The sequence below is a fragment of the Petromyzon marinus genome, unplaced genomic scaffold, assembly GCF_048934315.1.
Source record: "Petromyzon marinus isolate PM22_M1 ecotype Great Lakes invasive population unplaced genomic scaffold, UKy_Petmar_22M1.pri1.0 PM_G_Scaffold_131, whole genome shotgun sequence".
Classification (NCBI taxonomy): Eukaryota; Metazoa; Chordata; class Hyperoartia; order Petromyzontiformes; family Petromyzontidae; genus Petromyzon; species Petromyzon marinus.
In genome coordinates, this window is record NW_027422686.1 from 358,961 (window position 1) to 380,847 (window position 21,887).

General features: G+C 50.7%; 1 protein-coding gene across 1 annotated transcript in view; it reads left to right on the forward strand.

Annotated features, from left to right (window-relative positions):
• Window positions 1-21,887, forward strand: part of LOC116937281 (3'-5' RNA helicase YTHDC2-like) — a 55,910-nt gene that overhangs the window by 22,575 nt on the left and 11,448 nt on the right. Inside the window, exons 12-20 of the mRNA XM_076059819.1 lie at window positions 4,952-5,130; window positions 6,164-6,260; window positions 7,345-7,432; window positions 11,097-11,177; window positions 12,292-12,374; window positions 13,197-13,302; window positions 15,349-15,468; window positions 16,186-16,461; window positions 18,338-18,464. Coding sequence (XP_075915934.1) covers window positions 4,952-5,130; window positions 6,164-6,260; window positions 7,345-7,432; window positions 11,097-11,177; window positions 12,292-12,374; window positions 13,197-13,302; window positions 15,349-15,468; window positions 16,186-16,461; window positions 18,338-18,464 — 1,157 coding nt within the window. The remainder of the gene's footprint in view (window positions 1-4,951; window positions 5,131-6,163; window positions 6,261-7,344; window positions 7,433-11,096; window positions 11,178-12,291; window positions 12,375-13,196; window positions 13,303-15,348; window positions 15,469-16,185; window positions 16,462-18,337; window positions 18,465-21,887) is intronic.

Consider the following 21,887-nt stretch of genomic DNA (forward strand, 5'->3'; position numbering starts at 1 on the left):
GATGCAACATTCTACCCCGGAGACAAGTCTCTCACAACCTCACGATGCAACAATCTACCCCAGAGACAAGTCTCTCACAACCTTATGATGCAACATTCTACCCGGGAGACAAGTCTCTCACAACCTCACGATGCAACATTATAACCCCTGAGACAAGTCTCTCACAACCTCACGATGCAACAATCTAGCCCGGAGACAAGTCTCTCACAGCCGCACGATGCAACATTCTACCCCAGAGACAAGTCTCTCACAACCTTACGATGCAACAATCTACCCCTGAGACAAGCCTCTCACAACCTCACGATGCAACAATCTACCCCAGAGACAAGTCTCTCACAACCTCACGATGCAACAATCTACCCCGGAGACAAGTCTCTCACAACCTCACGATGCAACAATCTACCCCAGAGACAAGTCTCTCAGAACCTCACGATGCAACAATCTACCCCAGAGACAAGTCTCTCACAACCTCACGATGCAACAATCTAACCCCATAGACAAGTCTCTCACAACCTCACGATGCAACAATCTGCCCCGGAGACAAGTCTCTCAGAACCTCACGATGCAACAATCTACCCCGGAGACAAGTCTCTCACAACCTCACGATGCAACAATCTACCCCAGAGACAAGTCTCTCACAACCTCACGATGCAACGATCTGCCCCGGAGACAAGTCTCTCACAACCTCACGATGCAACAATCTGCCCCGGAGACAAGTCTCTCAGAACCTCACGATGCAACAATCTACCCCTGAGACAAGTCTCTCACAACCTCACAATGCAACATTCTACCCCGAGGACAAGTCTCTCAGAACCTCACGATGCAACAATCTACCCCAGAGACAAGTCTCTCACAACCTCACGATGCAACAATCTAACCCCTGAGACAAGTCTCTCACAACCTCACGATGCAACAATCTGCCCCGGAGACAAGTCTCTCAGAACCTCACGATGCAACAATCTACCCCAGAGACAAGTCTCTCACAACCTCACGATGCAACATTCTACCCCTGAGACAAGTCTCTCACAACCTCACGATGCAACATTCTGCCCCAGAGACAAGTCTCTCACAACCTCACGATGCAACAATCTACCCCTGAGACAAGTCTCTCACAATCTCACGATGCAACAATCTACCCCAGAGACAAGTCTCTCACAACCTCACGATGCAACAATCTACCCCGGAGACAAGTCTCTCACAACCTCACGATGCAACAATCTAACCCCGGAGACAAGTCTCTCACAACTTCACGATGCAACAATCTACCCCTGAGACAAGTCTCTCACAACCTCACGATGCAACAATCTACCCCGGAGACAAGTCTCTCACAACCTCACGATGCAACAATCTAACCCCGGAGACAAGTCTCTCACAACCTCACGATGCAACAATCTACCCCGAGGACAAGTCTCTCACAACCTCACGATGCAACAATCTGCCCCGGAGACAAGTCTCTCACAACCTCACGATGCAACAATCTACCCCAGAGACAAGTCTCTCACAACCTCACGATGCAACGATCTGCCCCGGAGACAAGTCTCTCACAACCTCACGATGCAACAATCTGCCCCGGAGACAAGTCTCTCAGAACCTCACGATGCAACAATCTACCCCTGAGACAAGTCTCTCACAACCTCACAATGCAACATTCTACCCCGAGGACAAGTCTCTCAGAACCTCACGATGCAACAATCTACCCCAGAGACAAGTCTCTCACAACCTCACGATGCAACAATCTAACCCCTGAGACAAGTCTCTCACAACCTCACGATGCAACAATCTGCCCCGGAGACAAGTCTCTCAGAACCTCACGATGCAACAATCTACCCCAGAGACAAGTCTCTCACAACCTCACGATGCAACATTCTACCCCTGAGACAAGTCTCTCACAACCTCACGATGCAACATTCTGCCCCAGAGACAAGTCTCTCACAACCTCACGATGCAACAATCTACCCCTGAGACAAGTCTCTCACAATCTCACGATGCAACAATCTACCCCAGAGACAAGTCTCTCACAACCTCACGATGCAACAATCTACCCCGGAGACAAGTCTCTCACAACCTCACGATGCAACAATCTAACCCCGGAGACAAGTCTCTCACAACTTCACGATGCAACAATCTACCCCTGAGACAAGTCTCTCACAACCTCACGATGCAACAATCTACCCCGGAGACAAGTCTCTCACAACCTCACGATGCAACAATCTAACCCCGGAGACAAGTCTCTCACAACCTCACGATGCAACAATCTACCCCGAGGACAAGTCTCTCACAACCTCACGATGCAACAATCTGCCCCGGAGACAAGTCTCTCAGAACCTCACGATGTAACAATCTACCCCAGAGACAAGTCTCTCACAACCTCACGATGCAACATTCTACCCCTGAGACAAGTCTCTCAGAACCTCACGATGCAACAATCTACCCCGGAGACAAGTCTCTCACAACCTCACGATGCAACATTCTACCCCAGAGACAAGTCTCTCACAACCTCACGATGCAACATTCTACCCCAGAGACAAGTCTCTCACAACCTCACGATGCAACATTCTACCCCTGAGACAACTCTCTTACAACCTCACGATGCAACAATCTAATCCCGGAGACAAGTCTCTCACAACCTCACGATGCAACAATCTAACCCCAGAGACAAGTCTCTCACAACCTCACGATGCAACATTCTACCCCAGAGACAAGTCTCTCACAACCTCACGATGCAACAATCTACCCCTGAGACAAGTCTCTCACAAGCTCACGATGCAACAATCTACCCCGGAGACAAGTCTCTCACAACCTCACGATGCAACAATCTACCCTGGAGACAAGTCTCTCACAACCTCACGATGCAACAATCTACCCCTGAGACAAGTCTCTCACAATCTCACGATGCAACAATCTACCCCAGAGACAAGTCTCTCACAACCTCACGATGCAACTATCTACCCCGGAGACAAGTCTCTCACAATCTCACGATGCAACAATCTAACCCCGGAGACAAGTCTCTCACAACTTCACGATGCAACAATCTAACCCTGAGACAAGTCTCTCACAACCTCAAGATGCAACAATCTACCCCGAGGACAAGTCTCTCACAACCTCACGATGCAACATTCTACCCCGAGGACAAGTCTCTCAGAACCAAACGATGCAACAATCTGCCCCGGAGACAAGTCTCTCACAACCTCACGATGCAACAATCTACCCCAGAGACAAGTCTCTCACAACCTCACGATGCAACAATCTAACCCCAGAGACAAGTCTCTCACAACCTCACGATGCAACAATCTACCCCGGAGACAAGTCTCTCACAACCTCACGATGCAACAATCTACCCCAGAGACAAGTCTCTCAGAACCTCACGATGCAACAATCTAACCCCGGAGACAAGTCTCTCACAACCTCACGATGCAACAATCTACCCCAGAGACAAGTTTCTCACAACCTCACGATGCAACATTCTACCCCAGAGACAAGTCTCTCACAACCTCTCGATGCAACAATCTACCCCAGAGACAAGTCTCTCACAACCTCACGATGCAACAATCTACCCCGGACACAAGTGTCTCACAACCTCACGATGCAACAATCTACCCCAGAGACAAGTCTCTCACAACCTCACGATGCAACATTCTACCCCAGAGACAAGTCTTTTACAACGTCATGATGCAACAATCTACCCCTGAGACAAGTCTCTCACAACCTCACGATGCAACAATCTACCACAGAGACAAGTCTCTCACAACCTCACGATGCAACATTCTACCCCTGAGACAAGTCTCTCACAACCTCACGATGCAACATTCTACCCCAGAGACAAGTCTTTCACAACGTCATGATGCAACAATCTACCCCTGAGACAAGTCTCTCACAACCTCACGATGCAACAATCTACCACAGAGACAAGTCTCTCACAACCTCACGATGCAACATTCTACCCCTGAGACAAGTCTCTCACAACCTCACGATGCAACATTTTACCCCTGAGACAAGTCTCTCACAACCTCACGATGCAACATTCTACCGCGGAGACAAGTCTCTCACAACCTCACGATGCAACATTTTACCCCGGAGACAAATCTCTCACAACCTCACGATGCAACATTCTACCCCGAAGACAAGTCTCTCACAACCTCACGATGCAACATTTTACCCCGGAGACAAATCCACGCGACCACGGGGAGAACGTGTAGACTCCAAATATACAACGCGTCACGGTCGGGATTTACCTGGCACTTGCACAAGGGCTAATTTTCACCACACTGTCGCCATGTCAGATGTTCTGTCCGGCACTGAAAATCAATGTTAGAAATAGTTTTTATCGTTAAAAAGGTTTACACGAGTTTGAGACGTGATTTGACTACTTTTTTAATGAGTGGGCTTCGGCAGGATGAAGATGAGAACACGACCGGCCAAGACACACATTCACCGTGGAGATTAAATCAGTAATTTGCAGGTGCCTGGATAGATTCTTGCATTGCAGGACCATGAGGGATGGTGACAGCTTGGGATGTCCCTGATCCAGCTGTAGATCGATCATGGCTTATTATTAATATGTGGCCAACGCTCTTAAACCTCTTTCACTGCCTCTGTCCACCCAGCAGTGTGAGGCGCCACGGTGGCTAGGAGATGTTAACTACCTCGCCTGATATACAGGAGGTCGTGGATTCAATCCTGACCCTGACACCTGCTGTATATGCTCTCCCCGTGGTCACCTGGATTTTTCTCCGGGTCCTTCGGTGTTTCCCTCCACATTTTTAGAAGCACGCGTGTTAGAGTGTTCGTCTGCTGTACATTTCCATGTGATAAGCCGCTTCGTTGAGCTATCATTTGTGGCCGGGTCGCTATCGAAAAAGAGCAATGTAGCTCAGTGGGCCTTGCCTGGTAAAATACAAAAAATACTTTTAGTTGAATTCACCACCCTGTTTTTTCTCGCCCGGTCTCCCAGGGCTTCGGTAGGCGAGCCCGGGCCTGACCAGAGCAAGCTGGCGAACGCCAGCACCGAGCTTAGCCCCGAGTGCCGTGAGCTGCTCGGCGTCTACCACCACACCTTGGACGACGACGACAAGGTGGACCTCGATCTCATCCTGCACCTCCTCAACCAGATCTGCCAGAGCCCCAGCGATGGTGGGTGCCATCCACCGCGCCCCGGCCGGACGACGGCGGCGATGGTGATGGTGGTGGTGATGATGGTGGTGGTGATGGTGGTGGTGGTGATGGTGGTGGTGATGGTGGTGGTGATGGTGGTGGTGGTGGTGGTGACGGTGGTGACTGTGGTGATGGTGATGGTGATGATGGTGGTGGTGGTGGTGGTGATGATGGTGGTGGTGATGGTGGTGGTGATGATGGTGGTGATGGTGATGGTGATGATGGTGGTGGTGATGGTGGTGATGATGGTGGTGGTGGTGATGATGGTGGTGGTGATGGTGGTGGTGATGATGGTGGTGGTGATGATGGTGGTGATGGTGACGGTGGTGACAGTGGTGATGATGATGATGGCGGCGGCGATGATGATGATGATGGTGGTGGCGGTGATCGTTATTATTATGATGTGAATGATTTGCTGTTGACACAACTGCCCTCCATCACGCTGCGAGCGTCTCGGAGCGATTTGCGCTTTTCACTGGTGACATCTCAACAAGACTTTTGAAAGGGCAACCCCCCCCCCACCAGTGGCAGCTGTCCCTGTGCGCCACGAGGTGACACGGCACCTGGCCTGTAAGCGGGGCATTAGTCTGGCCAACAAGAGGCAATGATCACCGCTTTGTATAATCCCAGAGAAGCAATTTGCAAGGGTGTTTTTAAAGTCTACAAATAATCATCATAACACCGGCATGCAGTTGGAGAACATCTCTGCTGTATAGCTGGAGAAAGGAAGTGCTGTGGTTCCCCAGGCAGCGGCGGATCCAAGCCAGCACTTGGATCAATTCATGTTCACGTGTTATGAAGAAGAGCTGTTGCCCGAAACGTCGCCTATTTCATGTTTGATGGCCACGTACTGAATAGACTTTTCAAGAGTAATCACGCCTTCAAATGACAGACAGACAGAGAGAACTTGTGCATTGACTCTTTCAACCTCAGCTGATAGAGCTTTAAACAAATACCGTTGAGCTCTTTGCTGATGTTTGTTGTTGGTGCTGCTGGTGCTGCTGTTGTTCAGGAGCTGTGCTGATTTTTCTGCCGGGCTACGATGAGATCATCGCGCTGCGGGACCTCATTCTCTGGGACGACAAAAGATTTGCGTGGCAGAGCCACAAGTGAGTACGCTTTACCCACCTTCCCGACTCTGATGGGTGGCCTGCCGCTGCGGACGTGCGTGCGTACGCATCTGGGAGGAGGTACGGGCTCGTGTCCTACATACAGCTCGGCGGCGTTTTTTGGCCCTGTTAGCCGCCCGCCTGCACGCATGGCCATTGGCGCTCGTACCGTGCGTACGAGGGGCCCTTGACGACGGCGATCGTCATCATCGTCGTTTTCTGACTGTGAGCGCCTTGTGAAGGTTGCCACCTCGCACGCGGAAACATTTCTCTCAACTCTCTCGGCGACCGCGAGACCCTTCTTCCGTTCAGCTCCGTCCGTGATATTTTACCGAAGAACTCTGCTCGAGAACGCTCCTAGTTGCGTCCCATTGGTCAGATTGCTCGTGGACATTTTTTTTTTATCATCGAGGCAAAGGACGGGGCCCGTCGCGTCTCACTGCGACGCGCGTAGTACACACCGTCAACGTCAACTAAACCGGTTGTGAAAAGCAAGAGGGTAGAAAGTTGGGGAGCAGTCCCGCTGCCCCAAACCAGACTGGTCCCCACTGAAAGGGGTAAATTGTTCACTTGATTCGCTGCCTTGACCCGGCTTCTTGCATTTGCAAATTGCGCGTATTACGAAATAAGACGGAGCGGGTAGGAGGGTGCGACGTTCACCTCCCTGGCCTCGTGAATGCAGGAGGTCGTGGGTTCGATGCCGACCTTGTGACCCCTGCTGCGTATTTGGAGTCTGCGTGTGTCTCTTTCTTCCGCGTGGTCGCGTGGAATTTTCTCCGGGGTCCTCCGGTTTTTCCCTCCGCGTTTAAAATCACCGTCACGCGTTCGGAGCATTTGGCCGCAGCGTGTTCCCGCGCGATAAGCCACTTTGCCGAGCTGCCCTTTGCTTTTAAGTAAGAGCTGCATAAGCTCAGTGGGCCTTGCCTGGTGAAATAAAAAAAATAGTTTAGTTTAGACGTCGCCCAGCAGCTCACCGCTCGTTTGCAGAGGTTCACGTTTTGGGAATCCAGCGGCCCGCCCCGCTTGAGCCGCTACTCGTCGGCCGCCGGTCGGCGCTAAAGAGCTCTGTCGCTTGTTGTGGCAGGTACCACGTGTTCACCCTCCACTCCAACATGCAGACGTGTGACCAGAGGAGAGTTCTCAGGAGCGTGCCGCCGGGAACCCGCAAAATTGTGCGTATTTTATAATGTTGTCTCCTCTTCTAGCCTTGGTCGCTCCCATGTTGGTCCACCGGGGTGGGAGCAGGACGGCGGTAACGCGCGTGCCTCACAGCGAGAAGAGCCTGGGTTCGACTCCCGACTCAACCCCCCGTCGTGCATTGGGTTTCCTCCGGGTTGTCGGAGGCTTTTCTCCCGTAGCAAAAACAACAAAAAAACTTGCACACCAAACTCTTTGGTTCTATTCGGTAAAGCCACGTTAAAAAAAACAACAACAAAAAATAATAAAAAATTCACGACGTTTCGGCCCACAACACAAGTGGCCTTCATCAGGTGAAGGGAGCAGACTGTCTAGAGGTCAGCGGTGTCCTCTAGACAGTCTGCTCCCTTCACCTGATGAGGGCCACTTGTGTTGTGGCCCGAAACGTCGTGAATTTTTATTTTTATTTTTTGTTGTTGTTTTTTAACGCGACTTTACCGAATAGAACCAAAGAGTATGGATCCTTGCAGTCACGAAAGCTTTAAATCTAGAATCGATAACCTGCACACCGTGTTACCGGTATTGGGCAAACATCCAAACGCTTGCAACAAAAATTAACCTTGCGAACGATTCAGTTGGAATTGCGCACAGCGGCGGCGGCGACATCGCGCCCCTACTGCAGAAACGCTCACGAACGACAGTGGAGAAAGCCAGCGAGGCCTTTCCAGGGTAAAGCAGCGTAAATAATAATAATAACACATTGAGCTCGAATGTTCAAAGTCTGTTCAAAGTTTGTTGAACTGATTTGTTTTATTTGCGTGCGTGCAGTTGGGGTAGATTCATTAACTCACAGACTGCTTAATTTTGGAATGAAGAACGCGAAGCAACATCGCCGCTTAACTTGTATAGACAAATTTCCGTTTTTCGGTACGCCCCAGCGTACACCTTGAGCCACAAGTGGACAGCTGCCACCGGGGGGGGGGTCCCTTGGCTACATCTCAGCAGGACTTTGGAACGATTGAGATGAAATGCGATGTCGGCCGCTGTGAGTTGCTGAGGCTTCTAAGCAATGCCCTGTACGTGCAAATCCATGAAGTCTTCGTCAGAATAACCGAGTCACCTGACTCCTGACTTCTTAAGCAGGTGTTAGACCGCATCCATTATTTTTCATCTCCCCTCCTCTTTTCCGAACATAGATGGACTCGTCCATCTGAAGAAACTTGTCAAATCGCTCTCCGTGGTGCTAACGTTAAAAAATACGCCACTTTTTTCAAATTTTCTTGTTGTGGTTTTCACACCTGATGATGATTGCTTGTGTTGCAGTCGAAACGTCGTGAGAATTTTATCGTTTTATATTTTTATTATTCAATTGTTTCCCTTCTACATTACTTTACCGAAAGAACCAAGAATATGAATCCCTGCAGTCACGGAAGCTTTAAATCAAAATGTAGGTGTCATGGATGTTGAACTTCTTTCACGCCATACGTAGCAACCGCACTAATTGGACAACATGCGTTTGTAAAAAAAAAAACGAGAATTAAATTTAGATTTAAAACAACAGATACTGTGTATAACAACAGTTTGGTTAAAATGATAGTTTTTCATTACGGGCGGTCCTCGACCTACAAACATCCGCACTTAGGAACACCCCACATTGACGAATATCCGCACTTACGAACACCCGCACTTACGAACCGCATTCCGTGAAACATAAATGTTTCTAACATCGACTTCGAAACGTGAACTCGTGCTTGCAAACTGAACCACGGGACCATTTTGTTCGGCGGTGCGGCGATCCTGTCTAGATTTAGAAGATTGTTTTCACGGTGATGAACGTGTGCGTGTGTGTGCGTGTGTGTGTGTGTGTGCGTGTGTGTGCGTGTGTGTGTGTTTGTGCGTGTGCGTGTGTATGTGTGTGTGTATGTGTGTGTGTGTATGTGTGTGTATGTGTGTGTATGTATGTGTGTGTGTGTGCGTGTGTGTATGTGTGTATGTGTGTGTATGTGTGTATGTGTGTATGTGCGTGTGTGTATGTGTGTGTGTATGTGTGTGTATGTGTGTGTATGTGTGTGTATGTGTATGTGTGTGTGTATGTGTCTGCTTTATTGACCTGGTCAAGGCCTATGATACCATCAGTAGGCCTGGGCTCTGGGTCGTTCTTCGTGCTTTTGGAGTACCTGACCCTCTGCTCACGATCATTAAGGACCTTCATGATGGTGAGCGGGCCCGGGTAAAACTACGTGGCCGGGAGTCAGAGCCATTCCCTGTACACCTTGGGGTGCGACAGGGATGTCCTCTGGCTCCCACATTATTTAACATCTATTTTGACCACGTAGTTCGTGAAGCCTTCAATAGCTGTACCGGGGGAATCTCCATATGGTACAGATATAATGGGAGGCTAATCGATGCCCGGGTGCGGTCAAGGGATGGCTCCCTATTGCTCAACCACGTTATGTATGCTGATGACTTGGTAATAGCTGCTCAGTCAGAGGAGGAGTTGGAGACGCTGCTGCTGAGACTGGAGCGTGCCACTAAGAGGTGGGGCCTTACCATCAGCCCCACCAAAACTAAGCACCTGCCTGGGTATTTTGTACCATCGGACACTCCACCCCCACAACTCCCAATCGGTGATGGGGCAGTTGTGGAGAGAGTGGAGAGTTTCCCATACCTGGGCAGTGTGCTTATGACTGGCTCCAGTTTAACAGCTGAGGTCTCACTCCGAATCAGTCGAGCGGCAATATCTTTTCATCGGCTGCGTAACGCTGTGTGGAAGCTACCTGGTCTGTCGCTCCGCACTAAGCTTCAGGTCTTCTCGGCCACGGTCATTCCCTCCCTTCTCTACGCTTGCGAAACGTGGACCCCCCTAATGGAACATCTTCGCCGGTTAGAAACATTTAGGCTGGCCTGCCTACGTTCCATCCTGGGTTTAACCAGACTGGATTGTGTGAGGAGCTCACAAATCCTTGAAAGATCTGGGCAGGGTCCCATCGGTGAGCTCCTCCGGCAGGCAAGGCTGCGATGGCTGGGTCATGTAGCCCGCATGCCCAGCCACCGCATGCCGAAACAGCTTTTGTTTGGCCGGATTGAGGGGGCTAAGCGGGCGCGGCACGGGCTAGAGAAGAGATGGAGTGATGTGGTACAGGAGGACGTGGAGCTGAGTGGACTTGCCGATGACTGGTACCAGCGGTGTCAAGATCGGCCTCTGTGGAGGAGGCTCGTGAAGGATGCTACTGGGCAGTTGGAGGCAGTCGCCCTCCAACAACAACGGAGGGCGGAGGAGCGACGCTCACAACAGCGAGCGGAGCGCCGGGTGGCTAAAGCACAGCAGGTTGGCACAGTAGGGGGCACAGGTGGTGCATCAGCCAGTCATCTCAGTCAGTCGACCCGTGGCACCTGGGTCTGCCCCGTGACCTCCTGCCAGCGGGCGTTCGACACTTCACGTGGCCTCAGGGTGCACATAGCCTGGCACAAGCGTCGTGGTGACGTCACCGCCACTTAGTGGCGAATGGCGGTTGTTGTTGTTGTTGTGTATGTGTGTGTGTATGTGTGTGTGTGTATGTGTGTGTATGTGTGTGTATGTGTGTGTATGTGTGTGTGTATGTGTGTGTGTGTATGTGTGTGTGCGTGCGGGCTGGAGGCGGTCACAGCTCGCTCCGTCCCTTTTCATTTTCTGTTTTAACCCCCAAACCCCGTCGCAAGATCCTGTCGACGAATATAGCGGAGGGCGGCATCGCGTTGAACGACGTGGTGTTCGTGATCGACTCGGGGAAAGTGAAGGAGGTGCTGACACACGCGTGCAGAGAGCGCGTGCACGCACACACACGCGCACACACGCGCGCATCAGCGACGGAACGCTCTTCCTCGAGATATCAGGGATCCCTGAATCTGTGTACATTTTTTTAGATGCCCCTCAAGACCTATTTATACGCTTCCGCTTATTACATTTTTTGTTCATTTAGCTAATTATTTTAAAAAATGTATTTATAATATTCTGTTCATGCTGAGTGTCTGCTGCTGCTGCTGCTGCATCTTGTACAGCAGCAGCCTCAACATTTTTGGCACCAGGGACCGGTTTCGTGGAAGACAATTTTTTTTCACTTGGGGGGCGGTCACGCTGCCGTGCGCCGGCTAGCCCATTCGCCGCTAGCAGCAAGAGGTTCACGGTTCGAATCTGGCAGGCGCCACCCTGGCTATCGCCGCGAATGTTTTAACGATCCGATACGTTTCCACTGCGCGTGCGTCTGCTTCGGTGGAATGTTAAAGACCCCGTGACGTCATTCGAGATGAGTAGGCCATTGTGTACCGGCTTCACCGGCCATTTTTTTAATATCACCCCCCCCCTCCTCCTCCTCCCAGCCAGTGCAGATTATTACTCAATTGGGTTCATAATAAGGTTTTTTGGATTTAAATTTCGATTTAAAGCTTTCGTGACTGCAATGATTCATCTTCTTTGGTTCTTTCGGTAAAGTCACCACCACGTAGAATGAGAATAAAATAATAAATTGATAAAATAAAATAACACAATAATAATATTCTAACACGACGTTTCGGCCACAACACAAGCGGCCTTCATCAGGTGAAGGGGACGAGACTGTCTGGTAGGAAGTCTGATTTTTTCCGATATAACAAGGAAATAATATTGGTCGCGAAAGCCCACGTGTTAAACTACTCAAATTGGGGTAGCAATATCGTCCCACCCCCCCCCCCACCCCCCCCTATTGCGAATACTTAGCAGGACCCTCCTGAGACAAAGAGTTTTTTGAGACTGGGTGGCGATTCCCCCCCGGGTGAACAAGCAAAATAATAAATGATGGCTATAATTTTCGGAGAGATAAGCGGGGGTGGTAATGTTTTGCCGCTGGTTGGGTGACCGTGCGTCCGTCCTGCCCTGCAGAAATCGTACGACGCGCTCGCCTCGGCCACCATGCTCAAGACGGTCTGGATTTCCCAGGCCAGCAGCCTCCAGAGGAGCGGCAGGTATGGGTTTTCACGGGCGTGCATCAACACTGTTGGCACCTCCGATTAGCGAGAGAATGTCAACTATACACACGTACATAAATGCATCGTCTCTCGACGTCATCTCATCTGGTACAAGGTGACTCGTCACCGAGTGGGCTGTCGGTAGCTCCCAACACGACCGTTTGCATAGTTCCCCGGCTGTAAGCGCGTCGGGGCAAAAGAGATGATGGGAGCGTGAATTCTGTAGCGAAAAAGTGCAAGGGGAGAAGCAAAGTGGGTGAGCGTTGTTAGTGAGGTGAGTGGGTGAGTGAGTGAGTGAATGCATCGTAGTGTCGGGGTTTAGCACTACGCTGCGCTACGAACCCGGCCACCCTGGTTCGATTCCCGCTCGCGGTCAACCGCGGCGACGGTCATCTAAACCGTTCCTGCGCCGGGCGTGGCGTCGGCCACCCGCCTCCCCCTGAGCCGCAATGCCGGGCCCTTCGTAGGTGCCCGCTAGCGGCGCTTGTTCCCGCGGTCTGTAAAAGGCCGTACGGGGGGGGGCAGGATGTTTACATTTCTGTCACGAGGACACGACACGCCACGAACCGAGCGACCTGGGGTTTTTCATCGCCGTGCTTTGCGACTCAGTTGGGGAATCTTCGTGTTGGCGTGACCTGCTGCGCTCGCGAGCGGTGGGACACGGCGGCGTCGACAGAGACGGAGGCACCGGTCCCGTGGGACGCGTCCACGGCGCGATTTGTGGAAGAAACGACAACGAGTGCCTGGGATATAAACACACACGCGGGGGGAATTCTCTCTCTCTCTCTCGTCTTCTTTGCGTTTTTTGTGTCGGGGCAGGGCTGGGAGGTGTCGCCCCGGCATCTGCTTCCACCTGTTCAGCAAGGTGCGCTTCCGGAACATGCCGGAGTTCCAGGCCCCCGAGCTGCTTCGAGAGCCGCTGCAGGTACGGACGACGCGGGCCAACGGGCAGCCAGAAGGCGCGCGAGGGTAAGAGCGCGTTCCAGACGGCGCGGCGAGTCGCAGACCACCAACAAATACTCGCCCGGCGCAACTGATGAATACGAAGCGCTCGCAGCGCTCACAGCGAACACCCCCGGGGAGGGGGGGTGAGGGGGGCGCCGTCGCGTGCCGTCGAGGGCCTTCAGGCTGACGTTGGCCCCCGTTCTGAAGAGATTTTTCGACGATCCTCACGAAGCCACGGCCGGTGGACACCGTCAGCGGTGTGACGCTCTGGCTCACTGTGCCTCTCTTCAGTATCCCAGGGATAGACGTTCATCATCGTCAATATTCATCATCGTCAATATTTATTATCATCATCGCCATCTTCATCATCGCCAATATTTATCATCATCGCCATCTTCATCATCGCCAATATTTATCATCGCCATCTTCATCATCGCCAATATTTATCATCGCCATCTTCATCATCGCCAATATTTATCATCATCGCCAATATTTATCATCATCGCCAATATTTATCATCATCGCCAATATTTATCATCATCGCCATCTTCATCATCGCCAATATTTATTATCATCATCGCCATCTTCATCATCGCCAATATTTATCATCATCGCCATCTTCATAATCGCCAATATTTATCATCATCGCCATCTTCATCATCGCCAATATTTATAATCATCGCCATCTTCATCATCGCCAATATTTATCATCATCGCCAACTTCATCGTCGCCAACTTCATCATCGTCATCAGCAGCATCATAGCCCCTGACCAAGAGTGCCCCGGAATGCGCCACGTCTTGTGACGCGTGTGACGTGAGTGTAGGAAACGGCTTGCGTTGTGTACGGTGGGTGATGATCCATCATGAATGGTTCAGGTCGACACGTGAGCACAACAGCGACGCGTTGTCGTACAACCCCTCCAGCCAGCAAGGTTTTGTCACGTCAACAAAACGCGCCAATCAGTTTACTACTTCGGCACCACCGGCAGTGTTGGAGAGTGAATCCGCAACAATTACGATTTCAGCAGTACAACGTTTTGCCGGCAATTACGTCCCCGCATCATCGGGCAATTTTGCCGGAATAGATTTTTCCAGAATATAAAACATTCTCCTGCGGAGGGAGCTGGTAGGAACCTGTTGCGTTGCTCGGTCAATAGCCAGGGTCAACGGCGGCTCCGTGGTGTAGACCGCAAATATGTAGTGTTGTAAAGACGAGTAAACTTCTCAGGAGGCACACTCTGTTTATTGTAACTGTTCCTTACACAATCCTTAACACACACAGAGGGATATTCTGTCCCCTCACCCGATACCCTAGGGAGGTACAGCCTCCTAGCTTGGCGGGACTCGCACGTCTACCGCTAACCTCCTAGCTTGGCGGGACTTGCACGTCTACCGCTAACCTCCTTGATACCTAAGGAGGTACAGCCTCCGGACTTGGTGGGACTCACACGTCTACCGCTATCCTAGCCTAGAGTCCTCCGGCTTGGACCTAGGGGAGGCTATCTGACCCACCGCTGGCCCCGGTGGGTCCTGACCGCCGGGTATGGCGAGCCTTAGCCCTCAAAAGGGCTGGAAGGCTGGTCCAGGGTCCTGGCCTCTTGTTGCTGTGACAGCTCTCTCGCTGGTTCAGCTGTTCCACTGCTGGATTGTTTTTTTTCGCTTGCTGTGTTGCGATCGAAACATCGTGATGTTTTACCAAAAAAACCAAACACTGTGGATTCCTGCAGTCACGAAAGCCTCAAATCGAGAATCATTAATTCGTTTATTCATTTGAGATTTTTTTTCTTGGTAATCGGGTTTTCATTTTCTTGGTAGTGGCTGTAATAAGCGATTCGGTCCTCATAAATAACTAATGTGTAGCGTCATAGGATACTGTTGTTGTTGTTGTTATTATTATTACAACGCTTTTAAAGAATAGAAAAAGAGGATCAACGGGAGGGGGGGTGCCATCACGGTGATATTTATTTTGGGGGGGGGGGATCACCTGCACCACCTCTGCCGCTGCCGCTGCCGCTGCCGCTGCAGGAACTGTGCCTGCACACCAAGCTGCTGGCGCCGGCCTGCATGCCGGTCGCCGAGTTCCTGGCCAAGGCTCCGGATCCCCCGCCCAATCTCATCGTCCGCAACGCCCTGCAGATCCTCAAGGTGCGGTGCGGTGGTGTGCGTGCGTGTGCGTGCGCGTGTGTGCGCGTGCGTGTGTGCGTGTGTGTGTGCGTGTGTGTGTGCGCGCATGTGTGTGTGCGTGTGTGTGCGCGTGTGTGTGTGCGTGTGTGTGTGTGTGCGCGCGTGTGTGTGTGCGTGTGTGTGTGCGTGCGTGGAAATTCACGTGGCCTGACCCAAAAACCAATTGAGTCGCAACAATATACGTACGAAGGAGAAAAACAAAAACCCCGGGTCGCTGGGTTCGTAACGCAAAGCGAGCTCACGGCACAGAGACAAATATCCCCCACGTAGCCTTGTCAGACGTTTCGGGGGCAAGGTGCCGGTAGCAAGCGTGCACGAAGGCCGGCGCCGCACGCACCGGGGGTGGGTGGGTTGCCAGCACCGCAGCCGGCCATCATCTCTGTCTCCCCGAGTGGTAATGTTTACACACACCGCACCTGGTGGTACTCATTAAAGGCAGGCCATTTTAGGATCGGTTCAGATAATTGTCGGCGGCGTTGGCCTCGAGCGGGAATCAAAACTCGACGATGACCGCCGTTCGCCGCCGAGCGGCGGCGACATCACCGCGGCGCTCGCGCCGGTCCGCGTGCTCTCTAAGGCCGCGTGAAGCGTCACGGGGGCCAGACCCCCAAAGCGCCGTGGCTGACGACGACGCGAAGGCATCAACCCAGGAACGCGCGAGCGTGTTCGTGCTCGCAGGCGATCGACGCGATGGACGACCGGGAGGACCTGACGGAGCTGGGTCATCGCCTGCTGGACCTGCCCGCGGAGCCTCACCTGAGCAAGATGGTGCTGCACGGCGTCGTGCTCAAGTGCCTCGACCCGGTGCTCACCATCGCCTGCTCGCTCGCCTGCCGCGACCCCTTCGCGCCGCCCGGCCAGCCGGCGCACAGACGCGCTGCCGCCGCCTTCTCGCGCAGGAATCTCGCCGCCTTCACGTTCAGCGATCACATGGCCCTGCTCCGGGCATTCCAGGTGGGGTGACTGACGCAGGTTGCAGTTGTCACGTGGGTGGGTGGGAGGGAGGGAGGGGTGTGTTTGGCATGTCGGTCGGTCTGTGAGATTTGCATTTCATCGAGCGCCACTCCGTTACACTGTGGCATTTCGGAGAGCGCTTTCCACGTGATAAGCGACATCCATAATAAAGGTTTTTTGTTGTCGGTTATCGCCACCACCCGACGCAGCCAATTTGTGAGGTTTGTCACATCAACAGAATGAGTTTCGTCTTCAGCACACCGGTGTGTTGGGAGAGTAAACCCACCACATTTAAAATTCAAGCACAAACAAACCTTACTTATTGGCCGTGTCGGGCGGTGGCGGGTTTAACGACACATTTATATTTGCGTGATCTAACCCAAAAAAATATACATTTTTCTGGATATAATTTGTCGTCGAAGCCCACTGCGTTTTTTGGTTTTGGCCATGTTTGTTTGTTGTAGTACGGAGTTCGACTGATGGCCTTAAATCTAAGTTGTCTTGTGGTTGTTGTTGTTGTTTGACTTGCATCCCACTGGGATTTTTGCACACAGCGTTGGTGGTTTACACGGTGCTTTTTCTGGAATATTTTGCTGTTTTTTTCCTGGATTTTCTGTTTTTGCACAAAGTCACAGAGTCACACGTAGCAGTCACTTTAAGATGTTTTTCTCGTTCGCGTTTTGTTGCTTTGTTGCCGTGGCACCACGATTCAAGAGCCGAACGGCTCACAGGGCTCGCCTGCCTGCACCAAATAAATGAAACTGAAACCGATAGGCGACACGCATCATCACACCTCACCCTGGACGCGCTACGAAGGGGCACCCCCTGTGCGGCACCACGAGGTGGCTCAGCACCTGGGCCTGCACGCGGGAAATTCGTCCGTCTACAGCGGGCATCGATTTTTTTGCTCCTGAAAGTGCGATCCAAGCGGTGGTGTAATATTTTGAAAATGGCACGTTTTGGAGCGTGACGCATTTAAGGATCTGTAACATCCACTCTAAGGCATTTCTATTTAAAGCTTTCGTGACTGCAAGGATTCATCTTCTTTGGTTCTTTCGGTAAAGTCACCACGTAGAATGAGAATAAAATAATAAATTGATAAAATAAAATAACAATAAAATTCTCACGATGTTTCGGCCACTTGTGTTGTGGCCACTTGTGTTATGGCCGAAACGTCGTGAGAATATTATTGTGTTATACTGGTAGGAACGAAGTTGTAAACTGAGTGTACCAGCCTGCAATAGATTAATGTGTCCGTCCGTCCGTCCCCTTTCAATACTTTAACGAAGTGAAATCTCGTGCTGTTGGGTGTAAAATCAGCAATAGACAGCGCAGAGACTTGTCCTACCAGCCCACCCTGCAGGGACCTGTTATTTTTTTAATCAATGTATTGTTTTATTCTCATTCTACGTGACTTTACCGAAAGAACCAAAGAAGAACACTCTAAGGCAGTCAATTTTTTTTATTATTTTATCAAGCGAGGGCCATCGAGCTACGTGGCTCTTTTTCAGAAGCGACCTGGCCGACAGACGATAGCCCAATGAAGTGGCTTATTGCGTGGAAATTTAACGCAGCCAAATACTTCTGAAACGCACGTTTCTGAATGCGGAGAGAGAACAAAAAACGGAGAAACATCCACGCGACCACGGGGAGAATATGCAAACTCCACGTGTGCAGCGGGCATCAGGGGTCAGGATAAAACTCACGACATCCCGTATACCAGGCGAGGTAGTTAACATCCCGCAACCAAAAAAACCAGGGCCGGCCCGCCAGATTCGAACCGTGAACCTCTGCTGCATCTCCTGCCGGGCCACGTCACCGCCGCCTCTTTAAAAAGTTTATTTCCGTTGCGCTGTCTGCGTCTCCGTCCTGCCAGGCGTGGCAGAAGGCGTGCGCCGGAGGCTCGGAGCGCTCCTTCTGCGAGCGAAGCTTCCTGAGCCGGGGCACCATGGAGATGATCGTCGGCAAGAGGACGCAGCTGTTGGGTCATCTGCGCGCGTCCGGTAGGGCGAGCGGCCGGGTCGGCTCGGAAAGTTTCGGAGGGCGTCCAGCCGGCGGCCGCTGTGATCCTGGGGTACCAGGTTTCGGCTTCCCGTCTGCGATGAAACTGGGTTCTCAAGTGTAGCGACTTCTTGGTCTGAGCCCGGCTACTAATGACTAGCGTAGAGACCCATAGACTCACATAGAGACCCATAGACTCACATTGAGACCCATAGACTCACATAGAGACCCATAGACTCACATAAAGACCCATAGACTCACATAGAGACTCAAATACTCACATAAAGACCCATAGACTCACATAGAGACTCAACTACTCACATAGAGCCCCATAGACTCACATAGAGACCCATAGACTCACATAGAGACTCAAATACTCACATAGAGACCCATAGACTCACATAGAGACCCATAGACTCACATAGAGACACATAGACTCACATAGAGACCCATAGTCTCACATAGAGACCCATAGACTAACAAAGAGGCCCATAGACTCACATAGAGGCCCATAGACTCACATAGAGACCCATAGACTCACATAGAGACCCATAGACTCACATAGAGACCCATAGACTCACACAGAGACCCATAGACTCACATAGAGACCCATAGACTCACATAGGGACCCATAAACTCACACAGGGACCCATAGACTCACATTGAGACCCATAAACTCACACAGGGACCTATAGACTCACATAGAGACCCATAGACTCACATAGGGACCCATAGACTCACATAGAGACCCATAGACTCACATAGAGACCCATAGACTCACATAGGGACCCATAGATTCACAAAGAGACCCATAGACTCACATTGAGACCCATAGACTCACATAGAGACCCATAGACTCACATAGAGACCCATAGACTCACATAGAGACCCATAGACTCACATAGAGACCCATAGACTCACATAGACACCCATAGACTCACATAGGGACCCATAGACTCACATAGAGACCCATAGACTCACATTGAAACCCATAGACTCACATAGAGACCCATAGACTCACATAGAGACTCAAATACTCACATAGAGACCCATAGACTCACATAGAGACCCATAGACTCACATAGAGACCCATAGAATCACATAGGGACCCATAGACTCACATAGAGACCCATAGACTCACATAGAGACCCATAGACTCACATAGAGACCCATAGACTCACATAGAGACCCATGGACTCACATTGAGACCCATAGACTCACATAGAGACCCATATACTCACATAGAGACCCATAGACTCACATAGAGACCCATAGACTCACATAGAGACTCAAATACTCACATAGAGACCCATAGACTCACATAGAGACCCATAGACTCACATAGAGACCCATAGACTCACATAGAGACCCATAGACTCACATAGAGACTCAAATACTCACATAGAGACCCATAGACTCACATAGAGACCCATAGTCTCACATAGGGACCCATAGACTCACACAGTGACACATAGACTCACATAAAGACCCATAGACTCACATAGAGACTCAAATACTCACATAGAGACCCATAGACTCACATAGAGACCCATAGACTCACATAGAGACCCATAGACTCAGATAGAGACCCATAGACTCACATAGAGACCCATAGACTCACATAGAGACACATAGACTCACATAGTGACCCATAGACTCACACAGAGACCCACAGACTCACACAGAGACCAATAGACTCACATAGAGACCCATAAATGTACGGAGACCCTGCAGACATTAGATTGAGATCCATAGTGTCACAGGGACTGAGCTGTAACAATGCCGGGTGCTCAAGTGTAAGGTAGCTGAAGGTCTCATCCCGGCTACTCATGACTCGCATCGAGACCCATAGATTTACAGAGACCCATAGACATTACAAAGAGATCCCTAGCCTCACAGACACTGAGTTATGATTAAACCGGCTTCTTAAGTGTAGCAAGTTTACGGTCTCGGCCAGGTCACCAAATGACCGCACACAAAATAAATCCTATTAAATTTGCTTCTTCACTTAATTTGGCTAAGATTCCAGCTCTGAGAATTTAACATTTTTCAGTTTGACCGTCATGCAACTGATATTAGTCTCATACAACAGAGCGACGTGTCAACTGGAGGTCACTTGAACGGGAGCTCTGTAGTAGCTCTACGATATCCGCCTCCGTTGGTCGCTCTCCATCACGGATGGTTGAGAGACCTCTGAAAGGATGACGCATCTCACGTCACGATGCTTGTGGCACGATGGGAATGATATTGAGGATTGATTTAAGGGAAAAAAAAAACTCGGAATATATATTGTGGTCCGTCTCTTCTTATTGTTGAGAATTCTGCACTAACTCTCCCGGCAGGTTGGCAGCCTTACACACACTGCAGTGTCAACACTTGTGCATCACAGCAAACAGGGTCTGGGTTCGATTTCTGATTTTGGCGACTTTCTGTGTGCAGTTTATTTGTTTGTACAGTTTCCTCTGGTTTCTCTGATTTCATCCCATAGTAAGCACTGGCGGAGCCAGTAGGGGGGGGGGGGGTGGCACGTGCCCAGCCAATGATCCGATCGAAATCCCTAATTTCGATCGGATCATTGGGGTTTATTGGTAATAAATCGGCATTTTGCAACCCCCATATTATTACTACGTGCCAGGGACTCTATGAGATGATAGGTTAATAGTCTGAGTCCACAATTGGCAATAAGTAACGGCAAAGCGGTTATAAGCGACTCACAGAATTGTGCGCAGTTGCGTATATACAGGACACGACTTCGCTGAAGGCATCAACACCTTCAGCGAGCGCGATGCTGATCACAAAACGGGGTTCAAATTCACCCCTCGATCACCGCACACGCGTCGAATAAAGAGCAAGGGACAATTTTTAATTGCTGGAGGGGTTGCCCCCACCTTCCTGAAAAGCCTGGCTCTGCCATTGATAGTAAGTAAATAAATATTAGCATAAAATGTAACTGATATTGGTCAAACATCCCAATGCTGTAAAACAATTATCTATAAATTACTCAATTGGGATCACACACACGGAGCGGCAACATCATCGCACCTCTACCACAAAAACTAGGCAGGACCCTTCTGTGCCATGGTGGGAAAATGTTAACGACCTCGCTTGGTACACAGGAGGTCGTGGGTTCGATCCCGACCCTGACGCCTGCTGCTGCTGTATATTTGGAGTTTGCGTGTCTCTCTCTCCGTGGTCACGTGGATTTTTCTCCGGGTCCTCCCTCCACATTGAGAATCAATGTCACACGTGTCAGAATTTGTTTTCCCATTTTTTCTGGCAACAACAACAGGTGTTAAGATCATTGGTGAAGCCATGTTTCTCGCAAAAGTGCGGAGTTGGCCTGATAACTTTAATCTAAATTGTCTTATGGTTGATCATTGTTTTTTTACCCTTTTATCTGGCAACAAAACTGACACCTTTTTTAA